At 40.1% G+C, this 25,033-nt stretch overlaps 1 protein-coding gene across 7 annotated transcripts in view; it reads right to left on the bottom strand.

Annotated features, from left to right (window-relative positions):
* Window positions 1–25,033, bottom strand: part of ITSN1 (intersectin 1) — a 136,571-nt gene that overhangs the window by 84,755 nt on the left and 26,783 nt on the right. For 2 of the 7 annotated variants that reach the window (XM_084843665.1, XM_084843664.1), the window contains 9 exons: window positions 24,930–24,993; window positions 15,579–15,739; window positions 13,631–13,810; window positions 12,253–12,346; window positions 8,153–8,253; window positions 6,157–6,220; window positions 5,105–5,242; window positions 4,004–4,119; window positions 2,652–2,914 (listed from right to left, as the gene is read on the bottom strand). In XM_084843665.1, the coding sequence (XP_084699791.1) occupies window positions 2,652–2,914; window positions 4,004–4,119; window positions 5,105–5,242; window positions 6,157–6,220; window positions 8,153–8,253; window positions 12,253–12,346; window positions 13,631–13,810; window positions 15,579–15,739; window positions 24,930–24,993 (1,181 nt within the window). Of the gene's footprint in view, window positions 1–2,651; window positions 2,915–4,003; window positions 4,120–5,104; window positions 5,243–6,156; window positions 6,221–8,152; window positions 8,254–12,252; window positions 12,347–13,630; window positions 13,811–15,578; window positions 15,740–20,241; window positions 20,313–24,929; window positions 24,994–25,033 lie in introns of those variants that run through there. The other 5 variants (XM_084843667.1, XM_084843666.1, XM_084843670.1 and 2 more) reach the window with 4 other exon arrangements.

The following is a 25,033-nucleotide window of genomic DNA, read 5'->3' as shown; positions in this document are numbered from 1 at the left end:
TATTTGGGAAGATATACTTGGAGGCATTGGTGGGGAAGTTATAATTGGAGGGGAGCCAGGATGATTCTATCATCATCTGGCAGTCTCAATACCATGGCCAAAGACGCTGGTTAATACCAACAAGCCTTGCAATTGTAGGACTCTCAGCAAGGGCAGTAGTACTTCCAGTGGTATTGGTCCATATGATCTATGTCCCAATCTCGAGATCTCCTGTAAAGCATTTCCCATTCTAAGTGCCTATCTCAGTCAGAGAAGGGGGATTTGGATTGGCACTGATGCCACTAGAGGCATGATCCCTCTGTACCGACGATGCCATTGAGAAGACACAATTCAGGAATCCAGGGTGTAGCTCCCTAGGCCTTCCATATTAGGTGATCGGTACTGATTGTGGACAAGCAACTAAGGGGGTGTTGGATCAAGGAAACGTCTCTGATTTCACCCTCCTATGTCGATGCAATCGGAATCGGTTGTTGCATTGGGACCAATGCAGCCACTGGTATCGGGGATTGTAGCACTGGTGGAGGAGTGGGAATTGTGATCAGAGCTGCTGATCGCTGTCAGTCCAGTACCAATTCTGCTGCCTTTCTTGAGCTTGTCTTTTTCTTCTTCTTAGCATCAGAAGCAAAGCTGTCTATTTTGCAGCTCTGGTCTTTTTGTTAGCTTTTTTGCCAACAAAAGTGTCAATGACCACCCTGGTGTGGGTTGATCTTGTCTGCTCAGGGACTCTGTCTCGATGTCTGAGCTAGACTAAGGGGAGATTTCCAACTCTGACACTTGTATAGGCTGCAGCGAGGCAGACATGCCCTCAGCAAGGCTAGTAGAAGGCTCAGCCATAGTCTCCTTAGGCATCTCCTCACTCTCCAGTGCCCTTCTCCAAAGAATGGCTTGTAGCTGATCAGATCAGTTCCTTCAGGCTTGCTTCGTAAATGCCTGGCAATGTGCATAGGCTTCTACTTTATGCCATGCTCCGAGGCAAAAAAGGCACAAGAAATGTCTGTTGGTTGGAAGTAGCTTGCTCCCACAGTGGACACACTTCTGAAAAGGAGTCCAGAGGACCATACACCAGTTGGATGATTGCTAGATTGCAAAACTGAAACAATAAAGTAATTAAAAATGAAGTAAAAGGAGGAAGAATGGTAGACAGAAGAAAAAGAAAGAAGAAACTCCCAGCAAAAACGCTCTCAGATTGACTGAATGCAAGGAAGTTCCCTAATGAGGTGATTACAATGGCAGTTGAAAGGTAACTCAGGGAGTAAGTGGGAACCCACTATGGACATGTGTGCTGGGTTGGTTGGAGAAGGTTCCCGCCAATATTCCTCAGCTACAGAAGCTTCTTGAATCAGGGCTCCATGCAGGTGCAGAGCCCCCATATGTGTGATGCACAAAGATCACAAAGAAGAACCAAGATTTATGTTAACAGCACATTCTTATAGCCTGTGCAGATGTACCTCTCTCGGCCAACCCTGTATGTGCAGCGAGATTGTGAACGGACTCTGGGGTCCTGTACTTCCTTCTATTCCTCCCCTGCCCTTTCATGCTTATGTAAAAAGTAACATCTAAATCAGGAGATTCTGAGACTATGCATATGAACTATCTCAGTTACTCTGAATATTGTATTGTTAGTGAATAAAGGTACAATAGCCAGAGTTCCCCCATCCAAATGATAACATCTTGGTTCAGATGCTACTACTGCTCTTGAGCAATATACCGACAGGAAGGTAGAGGGGGAATGAGAGGCTTTTGAGACATTATGCCATTTCCAGGCAATTTTCATGTTAGAGCAGGCTGCTGTGCATTACTAGAAAGTTTTATATAATGTATTAATTCCAACAATCATATTAGTTTTCACCATTGGATGAAAGGGAACTTGGGTTAAAAAAAAAAGAAACCCTCACTAGTCACTTCCATTGGCTGAAGTAACATTGGCTGTTCTTTATCTTGTTTAAAAAAAACATATAAACCCAAGAGTAAAAAAAATAGAAACATATAGACCCAAGAAGCTTTCAGAGTGGCTTACAACTAAAACACCACAGTAAGAACTACTATTACGTAAATGCCAGGCAATATGCTGATCAGGAAAAGCCTGCCTAAGGAGCCATGAGTTTGCATTCTATAGAAGCTCAATCAAGAGCAAGCCTAGCAGGCCTCTCTTGAAATAGTGAAGGGAGAATTACCTGTCTTAACTGTGAAGATGGTGTGTGTGTGTGTGGGGGGGGGGGGATTCAGAGTATGGCTGTCTTGAATAAAGCATACAGGAGAAGAACATCCTTAATATAACCCAATTCCAAGCTACGTAAAGTGCTAAAAGGGCAATACAAGTAGTTTACATTTTGCTGCCCTGAAAATTAACTGGGTGCCAGCATTGCAGTGTGGCTACTGAAGCAGCCAACATGAATCTGTGTGAATTCGATTCAATATGGACCCTAGTTTCACAGGATCATTTCTTAGATCCAAGTGAAGAAATGGGTAGTTTTCTAGACTGTCCTTGAGGAAATGTTGCACTGAAGTTAGATAATTTCTTCCTGCCACAATTTGCTAAAGAACTGATTTTTCCGTATACAGGTTTTTTAAAAGCATGATAATATCCCCCAATATACCTTTTAAATTTGTTTTTAGACAAGTAGATATTTCTTCTGAAATTGTCCATTTACCTCACGCCTTTCTATTTCTTTTCTCCTTTCCTCTTCCCTCTGGCGTTCCAACTCTCTCTGTTTTTCTAACTGTTTTTCTAACTCCAGCTGTCTTTTCCGTTCCTGCTCCTGTCGTTCACGTTCTTTCCTCTCCTGCTCTGCCCTTTCTAACTGTGCAAGGCGCTCTTGCTCTTTTCTTTGCTGCTCCAAAAGGGCCTGCCTTCGCTTTTCGAGTTCTAGATTGCCACGTTCAAAGTTTTCACGTTTTTTATCTTCAAATGTAACTTTAAGAAAAAGAATATTACAGTAAGAATACAGTTGCTTTACATCCATATATAGCTTTATATATAAAAATAAAATTATATAATCCAACTGTAACATACTCTAAAATTTTAAAAGTCTGAACATACATCTGGTCTTCATTCATTTCACTATTCTTATAGATGTTCACACAAGATATAGTATACTCTACAATGTTTTAGAATTAAATGCAATTTCATGCATTATGTGAAATTTCCAGTTTATCCACTGTTTATCCACTGTGCACTGTGCATTGGGGTGATAGTGATCACCCCAACATGTCGAGGAAAAAGCACTTAGCACTTGGGTATAAGTTTTACCACCATGTTTTCAAACATGCATTTCCCTTCCATATATTATACTGGTCATCATACATACTTGCTGCAGTCAAATGGGAATTAGTATCTAGCAAATATGAGACTATCCTTAATTAAGGCTTCATAGAGGAATAATTGAAAGAGAACGCTCCCCACTGAATAATGAAATATACACATATACCAAGAAGGACCCAACTAATCAAAAGGGATTCTTCTGATGTGATCTTCACAGTATTGGAGGTGTTGCAGCGCAATTCATTCCTACACCACAAAAGTAATGTCAGAAGGCCCAGATGATGTGGAAGGAGTCCATGACACACCTCCTTCCCATTTCAGTTTCAAAAAAGGGTGGCACCACTATAGGAAGAAGCTCTATTGCCAGCTTCTCCATAATGGCCCATATTGTATTTGCAGTATGGAAAGGAGACGCACTGCAATCATGAAGGTAACATCAGAAAGGGCTCAAAGAATGGCTGAAATGAAAATTATGAATGTGACCATGACATGCGCAGTTTTCATGTTCTGTTGCTGGAATCAACTTGAGTGATCAATATGAGGGTTGTTCTCTTATCAATGGACCTACTGGTGCTCTTGTTCCCAATACAATTAATCAAAATTATAACTTGCAGAAGCGCATTTCTTCTCTGAAGTGCAGTACTTAAGCTATTGACTCCAAGTAATACTTTTTTCTCTAAAGCATTTTAGTATCTTCCAGAAAAGGCATTTGCAATCTCACTCATTTACAACTCCACTCACCTGGCAATTTCTTTTCCAGTTGCTGCTGTTCTTCTTCTAATACTAGTTCTTCTGGTAACCTTTGGTCTACAGACACTGTGCTTATGACTGAGATGCCACTGCCAGAGCGAACTCTTCTGTCAGTAAGAAGAGGGTTTAATAGGTTAAACTGTGTGCATGCACAATGCTATAGTTATTAATTCTAATGTTATCATTTAGTTACCTACATAACTGTGCAGGCTGATAATTTACTCATATAAAATTAAGGTTCAAGAATGTTAAGCATAAGTAAAGCTATAATGCAGGTCTCAGTTGGAAACCAAGTATAGGTCAGTTAATATAACACGTACATTACTTGCTTCCTCATAATTAATTCATAGCTGAGTGTAAACTGGTTGATTCGACTTACAACAAGGCAGTGTGTTTTGAGATAACAGTCTGTGATAGCAGTTACATTTGCAAGCTATCACTTGGATCTATCAAGGGAACATTAATGTGTGAACCAGTAATGTGACTATAAAGTTACATTCAACAATAAAACTAGAATACAGCAGATACTTCTATTATTGTAGCTCCAGGCAGAGTTTATATTCTCCTTGTGGCACAGCAGTCCACAAAAGCAGGTTTCAAGGAGGGCCAACTCACACAACCACAGCGCCTGGCTGGCTACTTGTTTTTGATCCTCTTTGATACGAACAGTTCATCTGATGCATTCATGATGAGATTGCACCTCAGTGTTCCACACAACCGCAACTTTAAAAGCATTTGTGATGACATGACATCCCCCCCTTTACACTGCTTTTTACAAAGGACTGCTTTTTTTTGTACACAATTACTGTGTGTATTGGCCTAAGAAAAGATTTGATTTCAGCCGCATTTTTAAAATGTTATGTTCACTCAAAACCTATTTCACCAGAAAATCTGGAAAAGTGACCGCGATATTGCATCCTTCAATATAACAATTAAACAAAGAAAACAATAAATGAATATGGCAGGCTTTTTGCACACAGGAGAGTATAGCATTACATCCTTTGCTTAGTGAATTCCTCAGAATACACACAAAGACTTCTAGCTAACTGATCATAAAGTTCAGGATTGAAATCAAAATTTTAACAATTTTACCTAAATGAAGGAGGAATATAATCCGGAGACAACACGGGTGGCAATGGCTGTCCTGACATAGCCATATCAATTAAGTGCATAGCCAAAATAAACTCTTCTGCTGTCAGTTTTCCATCCTGGTCAATGTCTGAAAGATTCCTATTGAAAAAGAGATCCAAGTACATTTTTTGTTTCCCCTGGTATCAAAGCCAGGAAAGGGAAGTAGAGAAGACCATTTTCACAGCTGCTCCTATATCAGCTGGACTTACTCCTTACTACAGTGATTACTTAGCTATCACAAAAGGGAGAGTGAGCGAGTGCCCAGAGAGGAAGCTGAAGATGTCACTTACACAAATGCTCTTAAGGAGCTGCCCCCCTTTGACCCACTCCCTTCCGATGAGCATATGTTCCTATGTATTAATCATTCTCCATATGCAAGAATGGGTTTTTTTGCTATCACTATTCTAACATTTCTTTCCTTGTTCTCCTACTTTGTTTTCCTCCTGGGACCGTGTAGGTATTTGTACTGGGAGCCCTTTTAAAAAGAGAACACTGTGACAGTTCATGTGCCATTCATTTATATGCGGGAGGGCTAGGATACTTGGGATACAGTTAGGGTAAGGGGTAAACCTGCACCAGTAGCCTCAGTTTCTTGACGGAAGCATGTTTTTCTCCTTCCTGCCCAATAGTCTTGCCAACTGAAGCCTATTGATTTAATCCTGTGAAACTTAAATAGGAGCCCTTGAGAATCTCACAGGGTATTCAAGTTTATTCCTTTAAACAGTAGAGTTGAATTTAAGCAAAACAGGAAACTCTTTTGAAGATAAGTAAACTAAAATACTTTATAATTAAGATAATATTCATTCTTACACATGAGAATGTTCTAACACAGAGAATCTTTTAAAATAATTCTTAGTACTGCAAAGTACAGACTGAATTGTGTGTGACATTCCAGTTTAATAGTAAAAGGAAGAGTGACAACTGAAGAAGTTCACAGTGAAGTAAAGAAGACTAGAATGATGGAGAGATGTGTAGCTCTCATGCTTTAATACAATTTCATGAAAAATATTTACCATATTGTAGCCAACTGACTTTGTGGTAAGCTTGATTGCATAAGGATAGTTCTTGCTTGTGGACCTAACAGAAACATAACATGCAACAACAGAAATAAATTCGCATTTTAATATATGACATCCAAACAGTCACCTCTGCGACAGGCTTACTGAACCTTTTTTCAACATAAACAGTAGTACTGAGCCTATCCATTTTTTTTTAGAGGGAACCTTTTAATCTCCATGAGAAAATAAAACACAAAAACTTGCCCTATGTTGACCTCTCTGAAGGCTGCCAGCCTATTTTTATGGCTAGGAGAGATGCTCCAAATAAATGAATGAATGTAGATTTGTATCACATTTTGTGCCCTGAGTATGGCCTCATATATGTGTGCACATCAAAAACATATGTGCTTTCATGTGACAAACACATGTTGTTAAACATTCACATTCTACAGGTATGCTCTTTTGTATTTGTATCTAGTCATATGGCTAACAGTTCCCTCAGAGTACACTTGGTGGCAACACAAACATTTGCTGCCATGAAGTATATATGAAGCAGCCCCATGCCACAGCCAATTACCACACCAAGCCAACAGTTTCCTCAGATTTATTTAAACACATGTATATACATATACAGATACATTCATATTAATTTCAAAAGTGGTTCACAAACTAAAATGCAATAAAATGTCCATAACACAATATAATCTAAATAAAGTAAGACAAGAATAAAAAGACAGCACTACAAATCTATATAAAGACCGGAAAGAAAGTAGCTCATACATGAGAAGCAATTCTGTGGAAAATCAGGACCCAAACCACTTAGGGTTTTAAAAAAGATAAGAACCAACACTTTTGAATTAGAAATCAACTGGAAGCAAGTGGAAATGCTTCAAAACAGCTGACATGTCCACACCTGTTAACTGGCAGGCTGCTACATTATAGACCACCTGAAGCTTTCGAACCGTCTTCAACAGCAGCCCTATGATGTGATAACAATTATGCAATATATGTACTACCAACCGTGGCCTGCCAACAGACTCTGTCAATTAGTTGAGGGACACAAAAGCTTGTTCTACTTTATAAAAGTAATTTGAGGACAAGGCAAACATGAGCAGCTTGATTTATCACCTTTGGACAACCAATAGGTATCTGGAGCTTTGCCTAATCTTATATGGCAAGAGGTTTTTTAGCATTACTGATGTGTCCTGTGTATTAACACATTTCATACTAAACCAAAAGTAGATTTAGTACTACAGATGCCCAATAATCATAACAGCAAAAGTGAATAAAAAGGGAGATCAGTTGTCATACTGCTTTCACACATGGAACAGATGGATGATCTCTGTACATTCATATGACTTGTTATATTTACCCTGCACTGATTGAATCTGTACATTGCAACATCTATGTAAAGTGCGAGCCCATCAGAGTCCTTCATCCTAACAGTCACAATGATGGAATGGGAGTGGAGAAAGATGCATTCTCTTGCTGCTATGGTCAAAGAAACCTAATAATAATGTTCCCGTCTTCTAATCTGTAATTTTCTTTTTAAAGGGTTGAGATATTGATGTTCTTAAGTATGTTGAAAGCTTCCTTGAGCATTTTTAATATGAAAAGACAGGGTAAAAAGGCAACCTAGTTAGTTGACAGCAGAGGTGACACTTAAACTGGAGACTTCCAAGCTTACAGCTTATCCTCTTAAGAATACAAGAGTCCTGTTGAATCAGACCAAGGGTCCATCTAGTGCAGTACCCTGTTTCCAACAGTGGCCAGCCAGATGCTGGTCCACAGCACAACCAAAAGGCCACAGCCGTCCCCGACTGTTCCCCAACTGATATTGAGAGGCATATGGCCTGTGAACCTAACTTCCATTTAGCTATCATGGCTAATATCCCATTGATGGACCTCTCCTCTTAATCACTCCACTTCACCCATTCTAGTGTATTTAGCAGCAGCTACAAAACCACAAAGGTTCACAATAATTCTTTAAAATAAAAGCATGCTCTAATACCTGTTAAGTGTCCACTCATTGTTTTATCATGACTGTTGAATAGCTGCCTATATTTCAGTCTTGATGACTGAGGAACAGCCCATTCAGCTGCTGGAGATGCACTGGAATTATAAAAACAGAGACAGCTATCTCAATATCATTCCATCATAATAAAACATAACAGAGCAAAATAAAGAAAGGCACCTCAAAGGATTCCAAGTTCTAATTTACAGTAAGATTTTTTTTGAAAAACAGCTTCTCACTTGTTCTTTAAATTTTAACACCACTGAATGTGTCACTAAGAGCACTTATCAGAATCAGCATGTTTCTCCACCAAATTAAAAAAAAAGTATTTTTTTAAAAATCTGCATTTTCCACTTATAATTGTGCTGTCAAAAGGAATCTTCTTTTGTTATGCTCATTTTAGCATATGCCAAAAACCTTTCACACAAAATGTTATTTTAATACATATTAATAACTACTGCTCTTCTTCAAACTTTTCTGCCTTCTTTCCCGTTTTTCTCCTTCAAACTTCATTTAAAAAAGGTGTTCTCTACTACCTTTCTACCAGTATTACCAGTGCCTAAACAGTGTACAGTAAAATCACACTATTAAACATGCAATTGTCACTAAAATCATAACACTACTAGAATAGCAGCTAAAATGCCAGCTAACAAGAATCACAGATTAAAAGCTTGTGAAACAGTATGACTTGATCTCTAAAAATAGGTAAAAGGCTCTACTGGGATACCACAAGTGAGAGTTCCAGACAGGCTCAACTCAGAGATCACACCAAAACATGGTTTGCACTTCGAAATGCATAGATAACCCATGGTTAGGATTGTTTGTCGTTCTTTTCCATTTGCTCAGCCCTCCCATTTTTATGGTGCGGAAGCCTCTAGAAAAGGATCAACAGCTGTATTACAGTTTATCCACTCAGACATCTGGCCAGTTCACACATAACGACAAGCCACAGTTTTTTAAAATTGTGGGTTGTCTTGAACAAGGGAACATGCTGTTGCATGATCACTCCCACTGCAGGTGGTAGTAGCTAAACAACCCATGGACCTTCCATCCATGGTTTATTTAGTGTTATGTGCAAACCAGGAACTCAAGCTTGTTTCTCTCCTGACAAGCCAGCATTCCTGGTTTGCATGTTACAACAAAGAACCTAGGGATGCAGCATCCCTGGGTTTAGCTTTTCCTGCTTGCAGTGGTAGTGATCCTTCATGACAACCCACTTTAATTTTTTTAATTAAAAAAAAGAGGGCTGTCGTTCCATGCGAACCAGGCCATCATGTAAAACCACAATTAGCACAAATCATGGCCTGCAAACACACTTAAAAACATGTTCCTGGTTTGCCAGATGATTGCAAATCGTGGTTTTTCAAATCTGATATCATGCAGTTACGCTTCCCTAGTCATGATTTGGTATGATGTCACAATTGAGCATGTTAGCGCCACTACTGAAGAGACTCTATTTGAGTCTGCCCTTGTTCTAACTTCCCAAGGGTGAGGTACCTAAAGGAAAGCCTGATATTGAAGAATGGGGAAATCCACAGAGGAAAAGGCACTCCGTAGATTATGTTGAACCCAGGCCATTTAGGTTTTTGGATGTCATAACAAGCACTCTGAACTTTGCTCAAAACCATATTAGCAGCCAGAGCAGACACGTGATCTCATTTTTTGATCAGCTAACCTCCCTTGTGAACTGTGGGAATGCTGTGGACATAATATACCTTAGCTTCAGCAAAGCTTTCAACAAAGTGCCCCATGATTAGCAAACTAGCTAAAAGTGTGATAGATGAAACAACTATCAGGTGGATCCACAGTTGGCTACTGAATCAGACTCAAAGAGTGCTTATCAATGGGATCTTCTCAAACTAGGGAGAGGTAACGAGCGGGGTTCCGCAGAGCTCAGTTCTGGGCCCAGTGCTCCTCAACATTTTTATTAATGACCTGGAGGAGGAGGTGCAGGGAACGCTGATCCAATTTGTAGATGACACAAAATTGGGCGGGATAGCTAATATCCTGCAAGACAGAAACAAAATTCAAAATGATCTGGACAGACTGGACCGCTGGGCAGAAAACAGAAAGAAATTTAATAGGGATAAATGCCAAGTTCTGCACCTAGAAAAAAGAAACCAAATGCACAGTTACAAGATGGGGGATACGTGGCTCAACAACACTACAAGCGAGAAGGATCTTGGAATTGTTGTTGATCACAAGCTGAATATGAGCCAACAATGTGATATGGCTGCAAAAAAGGCAAATGCTCTTTTGGGCTGCATTAAGAGAAGCATAGCTTCCAAATCCCGGGAAGTGCTCGTTCCCCTCTACTCAGCACTGGTTAGGCCTCATCTGGAGTACTGTGTCCAGTTCTGGGCACCACACTTTAAGAAGGATGTAGACAAACTGGAGACGGTTCAGAGGAGGGCAACAAAGATGATCAAGGGATTGGAAACAAAGCCCTACGAGGAGAGACCAAAAGAACTGGGCATGCTTAGCCTTGAGAAGAGAAGGCTGAGGGGAGATATGATAGCACCCTTCAAATACTTGAAAGGTTGTCACAGAGAGGAAGGCCAGGATCTCTTCTCGATCATCTCAGAGTGCAGGACACAGAATAATGGGCTCAAGTTACAGGAAGCCAGATTCCGGCGGAACATCAAGAAAAACGTCCTGACTTTTAGAGCAATATGACAAAGGAACCAATTACCTAGGGAGGTAGTGGGCTCTCCCACACTGGAGGCATTCAAGAGTCTGGTCAGCCATCTGTCAGGGATGCTTTGACTTGGATTCCTGCATTGAGCAGGGGGTTGGACTTGATGGTCCTTCTAACCTTACTATTCTATGATTCTATGGAAGTTGGACAATTTTTTGGAATTCACTCTTGACAAACTGTTGTTTTTGGTACTGGGTCCCCTCAAAATGGTCTGGTGATTAGTATCGAAGCCGTTGAGAGATCTTGGAGAACCAACTACTCTTGTCTGTCTCCAAAACTAAAATTGTCCACCACAGCTACTAATGCAGTCCTGGCCTGAATCCAAAACATGTCTGGATAATTCACCATGTGCCCTATTCACTTTGCCCAGAATTTCTTTCAAGTTAAGTTAAAATGTAATTGTTACGTTTACCAAATTTACCAAAATTCGTGTAAGACATAATTTGCACTGCCAGTTCCTATTCCTTCCCCTTTCTTCTGTTTTTAAGAGTCTAAGGGGACAATCCTCTGCATGTCTAGACAAAAAAAAAGTCCTACAACATCCAGCACGGCTGGCTGAGGAATGCTGGGAGTTGCAGAACTTTTTTTTGTCTAAACATGCACAGGATTGCACCCTAAGGGAGCAATCCTGTGGCCCCTAGACAATGTCTGAGTTGTGTGGATTCCCAGCTTCAAGGTTGGAGACAGCACTCCAACCTCAGAATGGGGAAATGGAGACCCAATCCCTCTCCCTGCTGGCGCAGAAAGAACCACAGTGGCTGCTTGACCTTGGAGAGTCAAGGAAGGGCGCATTACGGTGGGTAAGGAGGAGAGGAGACTGGAGAGGCCAGGATATGAGCTATCCTGAAGCCTCTCCAGCCTCCTTCCTCCCCCTCCCCGCTGCCGCCCCATAACATCCCAGCTAGACAGACAAAAAAGCCTTAGCGAAAAATTCAGGGCAGGAAGACAGGGAGACTAAGATGACAAAATGAAAACACTGGTAAGATGACAAAATGAAAACCCAGTCTAGAACTCACAGTAATATAAATTATATCCTGCCAAAACTACTTCTGTGAGGCTTTAGAAATGCGATCCACACAAATTAGTTTTCTAGACAGCACACACATTTTATCTCTTATACTGAAAACATATATTTTCAGAACACAAAGAGGACGAAGTGTATTTCAGACTATACATGATTGTGCTTAGATACAAACATGCTTTTCAACAGAAATGCATTCTTTAACTTCAGACTTCATGCATTTGAATTGCACTATTATATTCCAAGGTCACATCCCAGAAACCACTTATTTACAAGTGGCCTCCTTGAATTGAATGGGAACATTTGTGCCTGAGTAGCTGCAAGACTGCCATCCCTGACAATGCCGCCAAGTGCATAAAGAAGAACAGGCATACTTACCCAGTCACATCAAATGATTGTGCCTTTTGCAGTTTTGCATTTAATTGGGACCCTGCACCAGATCTACTGAAGGAAGAACTCTTTGGCAATGTAGCTGCAACATAACAATTATGTTTTAAGGTCAATAAAATTAAATGCTAAGTACACCCAGTCAGTTAATGATATATCTTGAATTACAATTACCAAAATACAAGCTGTTACTTCTAGAATTAGTATGCCACCTTTCGTCATTAAATGGCCCCAAAATTGCTTACAACAAAAACAATTTAAAAAATCCTAAGCAACAAACTACCCCACCCCCAAATCTACAGGAGAGCAAGGAGATAAAAATAAGGACAGCAGAAAAACAAACATTAAAGGATTATGTAACGAACAGACCCAATTAAGCAAAAGATGATTGCCCTAATAGGTGCTCTTTTACTTTGAGCTTCTAATTTAAGAAATTCACTTAAAATTGGTAAAATATTAGTACACTCCCTATTCTGAAAAGTATAACATGAATTCATGTAAAAATAACACACAGTTATGAGCTGTTACAGATAGGGCAGTATGGATCAGTACACAATTATTCCAGATATAGAAACTGTTTACATCTGTAAAGTATCTCTCTAAAAGTAACAAGGATTTAGAAATGGAAATTTCAAACAATGTATGGATTTATCTATTTAACGAAGGCTCCTTATTTTCTATGGGTTGCATTCAGAGAAGTGATGGTGCAAGATGAATTCCCCACCCATTCTCTCCCACTGCAGCTGTTTTCATTCCCCAAAAAGCTTCTCTTGAGTGTTGAGGGACCATCAGGAAAGGCCTGGTATGTGTTACAGATTGCAGCAGTGCAAGGAGGAGAAATTGCGCAGAGGCAACTTACAGAAGTGGAACACCGCTAACGCCATTAATGAACTCTTCCATATACAGTTATTCTCAGATCCTCCACTATGTTTGCTCAATTATTTAAAATGTCTTATTTCCTGCAAAGATACATGAACTAATCTTGTATTTATTAACAGCAGCACAAATGTTTGGATATTTAAATTTAATATATTCTTGGAACTTATTGTTTAATCTCAAATTTTCTGAAAATTTTTCTGTTTTTAAATGTAATTTATAAAAGTTCACATTTTTGTATTGCATATACAAAATAATAAAACAAAAAGTATGTTATCAACTCAGGAGGTAAACCTCTTAATGTTTTTAAGGTTTAATGCTCAAGGAAGAATTTAATTGATTTAATAAATAAACATATGATTCCTCCATTTAAAAAGCGAAAACTGGTTAACTTTTCATTATAAGGTTGGTTTCATAGTATATTCAATATTTTTTTAGTTATATGGAGAATTACAAATCAATTTGTAAAGTTAATATCAGTAATTCAGCATACCAGGGTGACCAAAAGCAGGCAGAGGTTGGATAACAGCTGGTGCTCCATTAGCAAGGGGAGGCACAGCTGCTGTAGGAACAGAAGATACTAAAGGTGGAGACATTCCCACTACTGGAATGGATGCCATTGGCACTGGAGCAACAGCTGTAAGAGGTGGTATACTTGGAATACCACCTATACCTACAAGAAAGAGATAGTTTCAAATTTACTGTCATTTACAAGGTGAAGACTAATATGACAATGGCCTTGTTCAGACATAGAAAACTATGGTTTAGCATTATGTGAATGAGCTTTTGGCTCATCAGCTCCCTCACTGTCCCCAGAATGGCCACAATGAGGAGATCGGAAGCTTTCATGTCTGTATTAACTAACTGCAGCTTATCGTTACATTCAAAACTCGCCAAAATGTGCTTAATGTTAATTAGGATTTATTGAAACAAGCCAACTTCACAACCACGGTTTGGAGTTGGCTTGTTTCCATAAACTATAGTTAAGACTAACCACAGTTTCTCCTGATTTTGGATGTATTGATAAACCACTGTTGAAAATGGAAGTGATCTTTGCCTTGTGGTGAGGGAAGTGCACAAGCCTGAGGCTTGTGCATATAAGACTAAACAGGAGATTGGCATTTTATCTAAACCAGACCAAAAAGTCCAACACTGAGGTGCAGGCTGAAATGGAAAATGGAACAACACAACAACCACAGAAGGCCTGTCAGGGTGGACACTGAGCCCATAGAATCCCAGAGTAGTTCTGATGCTGAGGAAGAGCAGTCGCTCCTTCGAGAGAGGACCGCGCTCCTTTTTTCCAAGGACCAACAGCTGACGGAGCTTCCTCCCACCCACATCCCTAGTTTAGAAAGCAGTCCAGGGAGTGACTCAGCACAGATAGCAGACTGGGGGGGGATGCGCGGCGCAGACGCAGAGAGCGGTGCCAAACGGTTCGCGCTCAAAGAACGGTTGCGCCCAGAGGATCCAAGGGAAAAGGGGAGGGATTCTCCCTAGTCCTTATATTCAGGGGTCTGCCAGTAATTGCCCTTCAAACGGGGACCAACTGTTCTAACTTCGTACTGCTGCTCAGATCTAGTTGCTACCTGTAGAGCTGTTAAGTTGTAAAAGAAGAATAAAGCTTTGAAAAGAATCCCTTTGTCTGTGTCTGGACTTGGCTACTAGATTAGACTGAGAGCCCTCCAAGGAGCCCTTGACAAGGCCCACCAGTTATCAGGGAAAGGGCAACATGTCTCCTAATGAAAAATTTCCATCAAATAAAATGCAATGCCTACAAAAGAGACACTAGGATTTGCTTTAAAAAGTGATTTACTTTGTGCTAAGCTGAGAACACATACTCTCAAATCAGGGAACCTCCAGCATTTAGTATCATGTGAAGAGCCTAACACAGAGAGTAAACTAACATAGCGGGAGAATTGCCTGAAGCTTCTGTTAGAACAGAATAGTGGCAACATATGAAGGAAACCTATAGTTTATTAGAGCAAAACCCCTCTTTTATTCTGTTAAATATAGCAAAAAATGCAGGAAACAAAAGAAATAACTTGGTGTGCTTAAGTGTTCGAAACACAGGGGCTGCAGCGAGCCATGATTTCACATTACGTGCACAAGCTGCACTTGGGCTCATGCGGTCCCCTCATCCTCCTGCACAGCCATATGGGGAAAAAAGTCATAGAATATTGCCTTTAAGATTACATTTGAGAATATTTCTTATTGCAATGGCTGCATAGTTGCTATGACTTTTGAGGGCAGACTATAACATAAAAAATGGAAGAGGGGACAAAGAGCAAGACACTCCTAATAGGAGTACAGATCACAACTATGATTACAGTTGCATTGGAGGGCACTCTAAATGGGATAACAAGATGTTCAATGCATAAAAACTAGAACATTCTTAAGTAGTACTGGAATAGAACACAAGGATAAATCAAGTCTGTTCTTACCAAATCCTGGTGCACTTGAAATGGCAATGGGAGGCTGCTTCATAGTAGGAGGCAAGGCAGAAGGGAGCTGATAACCTTGTAGTTTTAGTTTGATAAGTTTCATAGCTATAGAAAACTCCAGCTGGTCCATTCTCCCATCATTGTTCATATCTGCCAGAGCCCTACAACAACCAAGTGACATTTTAAAAAAACCAAAAAAAAAAACATCAACCCCAACCCAACCACCTTAAACTCCTCCAGAAGCAAACAAAAATCCCAATTCCAATGTTTGATCATAATATGAGTCTTTCTTATACCAAGTAACACCACCGATCCAGCTAGTTCAGTCATACGTATTGTGACCAGCAGCAGGTCTCCAATGTCTGAGGTAAAGCTCTCTCCCCACTACCCAATTCTTGCTATCCAAGAGCCTTGTAACTAGAGAGCCTGTGACCTTCTGGATCTAAAGCATGTCCTCCAGCCTTCCCCAACCTGATGCCCTCTAGATGTTTTGGACCAACTCCCATTAGCCTCAGCCAGCATGATAAATGGTCAGGAATCCTGAGAGTTGTAATCCAAACCATTTTTTGGTTTTGGTTCCCCACCAGGTTGGGGAAGGCAGATGTACTCTATCCCTGAGCCGTCGCCCCTCCCCAAACATTTTTCTCAACCATCACATGTACAGATTTTTAGAGAGCAGATCAAGGGTCAATGAGCACAAGCAAAATAGTTAGCTTGTTATTTGTTACATTTATGTTATCAATAAACCTAAATCTGCAAGCCATTTCACTCGATTATCAAATTATATTGTTAACTGGACTAAAAACAATGTGTAATTTTGCTAAATTGTACAGAGTAAAGAGAAAGTTAGTGCACAGAGACTCTGAGTATAACAACATGTTATGGGTGACCTGGTCCATATCAACTTCTCCCTTATACTCTTATTATGCATACTACAACATCAACTCCTTTTACATTTCCTTCTGCCACAAGCAGCAACCAAGAATATCAAACTGGGATTAGCAAAAAAAAGTATATGATGATATTGCAGCGCAGGTATGTGTGCCTAAACGTTGCAGGAGAAAGAGGAAGAATTTAACATGGGTATATATTCTTTTGGTGGCAGGCTCAAGTAATCTATAAAGTCATCCACCTTCAGATGACTTGGTTGTTTTTTTTAAACTTCTGTTAATATTCCTAATCCCTCAAATATATTATATTAATCCTTCAAATTAATGTCCCATACAGAAAATAAGTTGTCAGTGTGTAAATATATGTTCTGTTAGATAACAGTACTCAGGTATGAAACAGTCAGACCAACTAACCACTTGATTGTATGACAAATTAAGGAACAAAAAGTAGGCTGTCTTAAGAAGCTTAAGTGGTGAAAAGGGCACTATTTTTTAACAGTGGAAAAGATAGTAAAACCTTATATTGTAAACTTCCTCTTTCTGTCCCAATGCTCCCTACCCAACCCTAGAATCCTCATAATGTCATTCTTACTCCACCCTTCCCCACACCAATACCAAAGTCCCATGAGGTCAAATTCTTTATAGTATTTGCCTCATGATTGACAGATACTCCCTTCGTTAGGTAGATTTTGGCATCTCCCAGTCAGAAGTTCTGGTGTCATATATTAGTAAATGCACAAGCTTCTTCCCATGTATAAAGTTGGATTTAACAAATACAACTCTGTCCCAAATTTAATCACTCTGAAACTTTGAGAAATAATAGAACTGGAAGGATAGAATTATATCCAAATTGCCTAAATAATTTAGCTTAAATAATTTAAAAATATCACATAGTCAAGAGAATTAAACTATCACAGGGGTTCCACATGTATGTAACATATTTATGATAGTTTAATAAATACTGCTATTTTTAGACAATAGTTTAATTGTTGTTGTTGTTCAGTCGTTCAGTCGTGTCCGACTCTTCGTGACCCCATGGACCATAGCAAGCCAGGCCTTCCTGTCCTCCGCTCTCTCCCGGAGTGTGCTCAAGTTCATATTCATTGCATCAGTGATGCTATCTAGCCATCTCATCCTCTGCCGTCCCCTTCTCCTTTTGCCTTCAGTCTTTCCCAGCATCAGGGTCTTTTCCAGGGAGTTTTCTCTCCGATTTAGGTGGCCAAAATATTTGAGCTTCAGCTTCAGGATCTGTTCTTCCAATGAGCACTCAGGGTTGATTTCCTTTAGGATGGACTGATTTGACCTCCTTGCAGTCCAGGGGACTCGTAAGAGTCTTCTCCAGCACCACAGTTCAAAAGCATCAATTCTTCGGCGCTCAGCCTTCCTTAGAGTCCAGCTCTCACAGCCATACGTTACTACTGAGAAAACCATAGCTTTGATTAGATGGACCTTGGTTGGCAAGGTGATGTCTCTGCTTCTTACTATGCTGTCTAGGTTTGCCATAGCTTTCCTCCCAAGGAACAAGTGTCTTTTAATTTCATGGCTACAGTCACCATCTGCGGTGATCTTGGAGCCCAAGAAAGTAAAATCTGTCACTGCTTCCATTTCTTCCCCTTCTATATGCCAGGAAGTGATGGGGCCAGATGCCATGATCTTCGTTTTTTTAATGTTGAGTTTCAAACCAGCTTTTGCACACTCCACTTTCACCCTCAACAAGAGGCTCTTTAGATCCTCTTCGCTTTCTGCCATTAGGGTGGTATTGTCTGCGTATGAGGTTGTTGATAATCCAGCAATCTTAATTCCGACCTGTGATTCATTCAACCCGGCGTTTCTCATGATGTACTCTGCATATAAGTTAAATAAGCAGGGTGACAATATGCAGCCTTGTCGTACACCTTTCCCAATTTTGAACCAATCGGTTGTTCCCTGTCTGGTTCTTACTGTTGCTTCTTGACCCTCATGCAGGTTTCTCAGGAGACAGGTAAGGTGGTCTGGTACTCCCATCTCTTTAAGAATTTGCCACAGTTTGTTGTGATCCGCCAATCAAAGGCTTTAGCATAGTCAATGAAGCAGAAATAGACGTTTTTCTGGAATTCTCTTGCTTTCTCCATGATCCAGCAAACGTTGGTGATTTGATCTCTAGTTCCTCTGCCTCTTCGAAACCCAGCTTGTACTTCCGGTAGGTCTCGGTTCACATACTGCTGAAGCCTAGCTTGTAGGATTTTGAGCATCACCTTGCTGGCATGTGAAATGAGCGCAACTGTATGGTAGTTTGAACACTCTTTGGCATTGCCCTTCTTTGGAATTGGAATGTAAACTGACCTTTTCCAGTCTTGTGGCCACTGTTGGGTGTTCCAAATATGTTGGCATATTGAGTGCAGCACTTCAACAGCATCATCTTTTAGGATTGTAAATAGCTCAGCTGGAATACTGTCATCTCCGCTAGCTTTGTTGTTACTAATGCTTCCTAAGGCCCACTTGACTTCACTCTCGAGGATGTCCGGCTCAAGTTCAGTGACCGCACTATCATGGCTATCAGGGACATTCAGATCATTCCTGTATAGTTCTTCTGTGTATTCTTGCCACCACTTCTTAATCTCAATTGCTTCTCTTAGGTCCCTGCCTTCTTTGTCCTTTATCATGCCCATCTTTGCACAAAACATTCCCTTGAGATCTCCAATTTTCTTGAAAAGATCTCTAGTCTTTCCCATTCTATTGTTTTCCTCGATTTCTTTACATTCTTCATTTAAGGAGGCCTTCTTGTCTCTCCTTGCTATTCTCTGGAAATCTGCATTCAGTTGGCTATATCTTCCCCTTTCTCCCTTGCTTTTTGCTTCCCTTCTTTCCTCAGCTACTTGTAAAGCCTCATCAGACAGCCACTTGGCTTTCTTGCATTTCTTTTTCTTTGGGATGGATTGAGTTGCTGCCTCCTGAACAATGTTACAGACTTCCGTCCATAGTTCCTCAAGCACTCTATCAGGTCTAATCCCTGAAATCTATTCCTCACCTCCACTGTATGTTCATAAGGGATATGATTTAGGTCATACCTGAATGGTTTAGTGGTTTTTCCCACGTTCTTCAATTTAAGCTGAAATTTTGCAATAAGAAGCTCATGATCTGAGCCACAGTCAGCTCCAGGTCTAGTTTTTACTGACTGTATAGAGCTTCTCCATCTTTGACTGCAAAGGACATAATCAATCTGGTTTCGATATTGACCATCTGGTGATGTCCATGTGTAGAGTCGTCTCTTGTGCTGTTGGAAAAGAGTGTTTGCTATGATCAGCTTGTTCTCTTGGCAAAACTCTATTAGCCTTTGTCCTGCTTCATTTTGTACATTAAAGCCATGCTTGCCTGTTATCCCGGTTATGTCTTGACTTCCTACTTTAGCATTCCAATCCCCTATGATGAAAAGGACATTTTTTTTGGTGTTAGTTCTAGAAGGTGTTGTAGGTCTTCATAGAACCCATCAACCTCAGCTTCTTCAGCCTCAGTGGTTGGGGCATAGACTTGAATTACTGTGATGTTGAATGGTTTGCCTTGGATTCATACTGAGATCATTCTATCGTTTTTGAGATTGCACCCCAGTACTGCTTTTCCCACCCTTTTATTGACTATGAGTGCTACTCCATTTCTTCTAAGGGATTCTTGCCCACAGTAGTAGATATAATAGTCACCTGAATTAAATTCGCCCATGCTTGTCCATTTTAGTTCACTGATTCCCAAGATGTTGATGTTCAATCTTGCCATCTCATGTTTGACCACCTCCAGCTTACCTTGATTCATTGATCTTACATTCCAGGTTCCTAAACAATATTCTTCTTTACAGCATCGGATTTTCTTTTCACCACCAGACACATCCATGAGCTGAGTGTCCTTTCAGCTTTGGCCCAGCCGCTTCACTCTTTCTGGCGCTACTTGGAAATTCCCTCTGCTCTTCCCCAGTAGTATATTGGACATCTTCCAACCTGAGGGGCTCAACTTCCGGCGTCATCTCTTTTAGCCTTTTGATACGTTCCATGGGGTTTTCTTGGCAAGAATACTGGAGTGGGTTGCCATTTCCTTCTCCAGTGGACCACATTTTGTCAGAACTCTCCGCCATGACCTGTCCGTCTTGGGTGGCCCTGCACAGCATAGCTTATGGCTTCACTGAGTTACACGAGCCCCTTCACCACAGCAAGGCAGTGATCCATGAAGGGGCAATAGTTTAATACCCATCTGTAAAAGATCAACAGAGGGGCTGTTTCTGTGGGTCAACATTTTTACCATTACTCAGTCTATCTGCAGCTCCTTCTACTCCCTACCTCTGGAGGGAAGAACCTAGAGCCTGGTCCATGTCATCAACAGATAGGGACCAGAAGACTGCCATCCACAGTCCCACATATATCTTTTATAACTATTTTTGTGTGTATGTATAAGTTAATTTGAAAGGCAGGTAGCTTGTATTTATATATTTAGTTCATTCAATAACAAAAACGTTACCTGGGTGGATTTACATATTATCATAAAACAATCACACAGATGTTTGTCATTACTTTTCTAAGCAGAAATTACAGATGTTTGTCATTACTATAAGGAGTATTACTTTGCAAGGCTAACAGACACACTAAATGTTACGTTTGAATGCTTTCAAATTTAACAGCAAGCAGCTGTAATAGTTAGCCTGAAATATGAATGGCCACTTTGCTGATATTTCATGCTTTTCTTTCTTATTATGGGGAAAAATCCTTCTCAAACTTTATACCACCATAACGGCATCATCTACATGTCATTCCATCTCTTCTACTATATTAAAAATACAGCCATGAATATCTAATATACAACCTTGCAATGGTTCCCTAAAACTATTATTTTGATGTACTAGACAGTATAACCTTCAGATTACTCAATATAATCTGAAAGTGTATTCGAATGTGGTTGTGACTCTTAAATTAATATCACAGTTTGTTTACAACATACGTTGAATGAAGCACTTTAAAGTTGTAGAAGAATAAAATGTATCACCTTCCATATAAGATTGCAAACCATTTCACCAAGAAATGAAGTGGATGCCACAAGGCACTGCTGTCAGATTCCTGATTCCACTTCAGAATGGAAAAGATGTTCCTTCTATACCAAACCAAAGCGTATGAAGTCTTACCAGAGTAATAAGAAATAAGCTGGAATACTGTCTTAGCTATTGTTACCACCAGTGTCTTATGTAGCCCATGCTCTGTCAGCAGTGAAACACCACCTTTCAAATCCAAACTTAAAGCTGTTTCTTTTTTTAATAGCTTGTGTTATTAAAACAACTGAACACAATTATCAACCCTCACGGAAGCCTGCTTTATCGCCTTCTAGACTCAGAACATTCTCAGTCAAAGTTGAATTGGATGTCAGTGACGCTAAAGGATTGTGAATGTGAGAGGAAGTATGGAAATACAAAGTCCAGGAAATGATTACTTTGGCAATGTTAAAAATACTTAGCTTTTCCACAAATGTGGATGATATAAGATTTCACAGAAATTGTAAGATCACAGTTACAAAAGGAACAGTGTAATACTGCCTACTTTCAATTTCTTCCCATCCTCACTCCCAGAGCTGGATGAAGGTCATGATGGGCCCTGAGGCTAGCATGCTGTAGCGGGCTCCCAACAGTAAATGCGCACATGACATTTGTGGGCATGGAGGCAGACACACACACACACACACAAACAGTCAAAGAAAGCTATTCTGAAACAATGCAAAAACATTTTTACTCCATATCTTAGTGAAAAATCATATTTCAGGCAAGCAAAAGACTCTAGTCACTTGTGCATGGTAGAGAACCCACATACAAACACAAGCTCCTGTTTTCACTTCTCCTTTTACAGCATACAGCACACAAAGGAAACAAACACATACACACTAGGCAGAATCCAATGGGTCTCTTATGCCTTTACTGATTGTCTTGTACCCTGTTGATTCTGTTATGCCAGCGGTGGGTCCTCCCAATTCCATTGCGCGAGCAGTACCCAGCACTTGCTCAACAGCAATTTAGTACTTCACAGGGGAAGCCCTGCAATGAGCCAAAATGCTCGTTTCTCAACTGGGGCAGGTTGGCGGAGCTCCCTTATGTGAGCTCCACCAATCTGCCCTGATCCAGAAACGAGCATTTTCATTCATTTCCAGTTGTCCCAGAAGTACTAAAGCTTCCTTCTGCAAACAGTGGGTCCCGCTTGCAGACAGAAATTGGCAGGGTGTAAGGGAATTGGTGGAGGTGTAAGCGCCCTGTTGGATTCTGCCCACATACTACAGAAAGACACATATTGACTCTCTGCCTATGCAATTCCAGCTCAGGTAAGTGTGCATACAGTTGCAGCCTAAATTTATCTCCTCCCTTTTTCACTTCCTTCAGATTTCTGCATAGTTGTTAACTTCATAGCCTCACAACTGCATTTCCCTAAAAACAGCAAACAACCAACAGACTGGATAGTAACACTGGACTACCCTGCAGGTCTGTCATATACTACTGACTTTCTCCTTCCCAGCAATATAGGCATAACAACAGTGGGCTTCTTTGCAGGGCTGACATAACCCATGGTCAGCCACAGTGCCTTATCATTATTGGGGAACTCAGTAACAGAGCACAGGCTTTGAATGCAAAAGGTCCCAGGTTCAATCCCTGACTTCTTCAGTTAAAAAAAAATATTTTGTAGTAGGACTGGGACTAGACTAGACTCAGGAAAAGACTTTGCCTGAAGAGCCACTGGACAAAACACAGTACTAGACAAAATACCAATGTTTTGGCTCAGCTTCTTGTTTTTATATGCATGTTTACTTAGAAGTTAGACCCTCTGAGTTCAGTTCTCTAATACATTGTTTTCCACACTGTTCTCTTAAGACTTATAATGCTCTCTCTTCCCCTGGTCTCCCTGCCTACCCAAGAGACTACCTTACCAGTTCTCTGCATATTTAAGAAGCTTTTTTATCACTACATTTGTAATTACCTATTCATCGCCATTATATACATTTCAAATGTATATGACCTTGAAACTCACTAAGTGACCCGAACACCCAAAGTCTCCATTGTTTCTAAGCACATAACATTCCCAGGGAGATACCAAGTTAAAATAAATGTGGTACAGATCAATTCATACTCATTACTTTTTTCTCTGGTGGTAATGGGCATGAAAATAATGGGCATGACAGAGCCCAACATGCATAATGGGTTGAGATGTATCTCTGGAATGTAATGAGGGAATGGGCCCAGACAGCAAATGCCTCCATTTCTAGCTCTGCTCCATGTTACTGTCAGCCTCTCTGCACTCTGCCTTCTAACATTTTCACAAAGATGGTTCTTGACCATATCATTATGGTCTAAATGGATGGGCCATGAAAAAGTACAACAGCACTCTTGAACACTCTTAAATTGGGCGAATGCCATTTGTGATTTGACATGCTCTGCCCAGGTGATTTTTCATATCTACACATGATTTTACATATTGCCATATTTGAAATGTAGCATATTAAGGGATATGTCTAATTTTACACTGAAAATGCAAAGGCCTGCATGGTATGTTACCGTGGTTAATTTTACCTCCATCTGACATTTGTTGTAATGTCCATTTTCACATATTTCTCTTATCCACTCAGAAAATACTACCTAAAGCCAGTGGGAATTGTGTTATACATGAATGATCCCCACAGAGGAGGGTACACCTAATATAGTTTTCAGACAGTGTAAATATCCAAGTACAGCAAAATTATAAGTAATCCAGATTATGGCTACTTAAATTTAGCTACTGTCTTCAGAACCATTTGAGTTTGATTTGAAAGCCTACTTAAGATGATTCTTAATGGATTACTGGCTTGCCAACCACAAATCCTGTAAAGAGGCCAGTAAAAGAATTATAGAGACAAGTAGATGCTCCAGTGATAAATTCTACAAATTTCTCAGGAACTTAAGAATGCCAACATACATTCTCAAAATAAAACATTTAAAAATAATGTATTTTCATCTTAATCTACAACCACCCTTCACACATCAGCATGGCTATCAAAACAGTTTTAAACCACAGATACTGCAAACAGAAGCCTTGTAACATAACAAAAGGTTCTTAGAGTCCCATCCTATACTCGCCTATGATTTCGGTACCTAAATGCTCTTCTCTAGACCATGACAAACACTTTTACATATAGAATGTATTTTCACTTCTAATTATAGAATCAAATACAGTTTATCATACTGATGCTTACTCTGCAAATCGCTCAGGGGGATTTGAAAATGAAATGAAAAGAATCTTAATTCTTTAGGACTGAAAAAATGGTTTCACAAAGGCCTCATTATTTCTAAGATAGTCACTTTATCAAATGTGCTCATACAGAAGATTTATAGCACATCTTAAATAAAACAGGTGAAATTTAAAAGCAAAATGTCAGCATATTCCCATATTGTCTGTACATTTTTTTGCCCCCAAAGAACTGCTGAAATGTCAGAACTTACCATATCTGTGCTAAAACTGGTTGAGGTAAACCAGACTGGAAAAAAAAGTTCCTGGCTTGATCACCTGTCAAGGAGAAGGAATTTCATTCAAATGGAATGTCGTA

Source organism: Heloderma suspectum, chromosome 3 (assembly GCF_057233095.1).
Source record: "Heloderma suspectum isolate Gila_16-S chromosome 3, 16-S_ref, whole genome shotgun sequence".
Taxonomy (NCBI): domain Eukaryota; kingdom Metazoa; phylum Chordata; class Lepidosauria; order Squamata; family Helodermatidae; genus Heloderma; species Heloderma suspectum.
The sequence above is the reverse complement of the archived record's forward strand: the minus strand, read 5'-3'. Positions and strand labels throughout refer to the sequence as shown.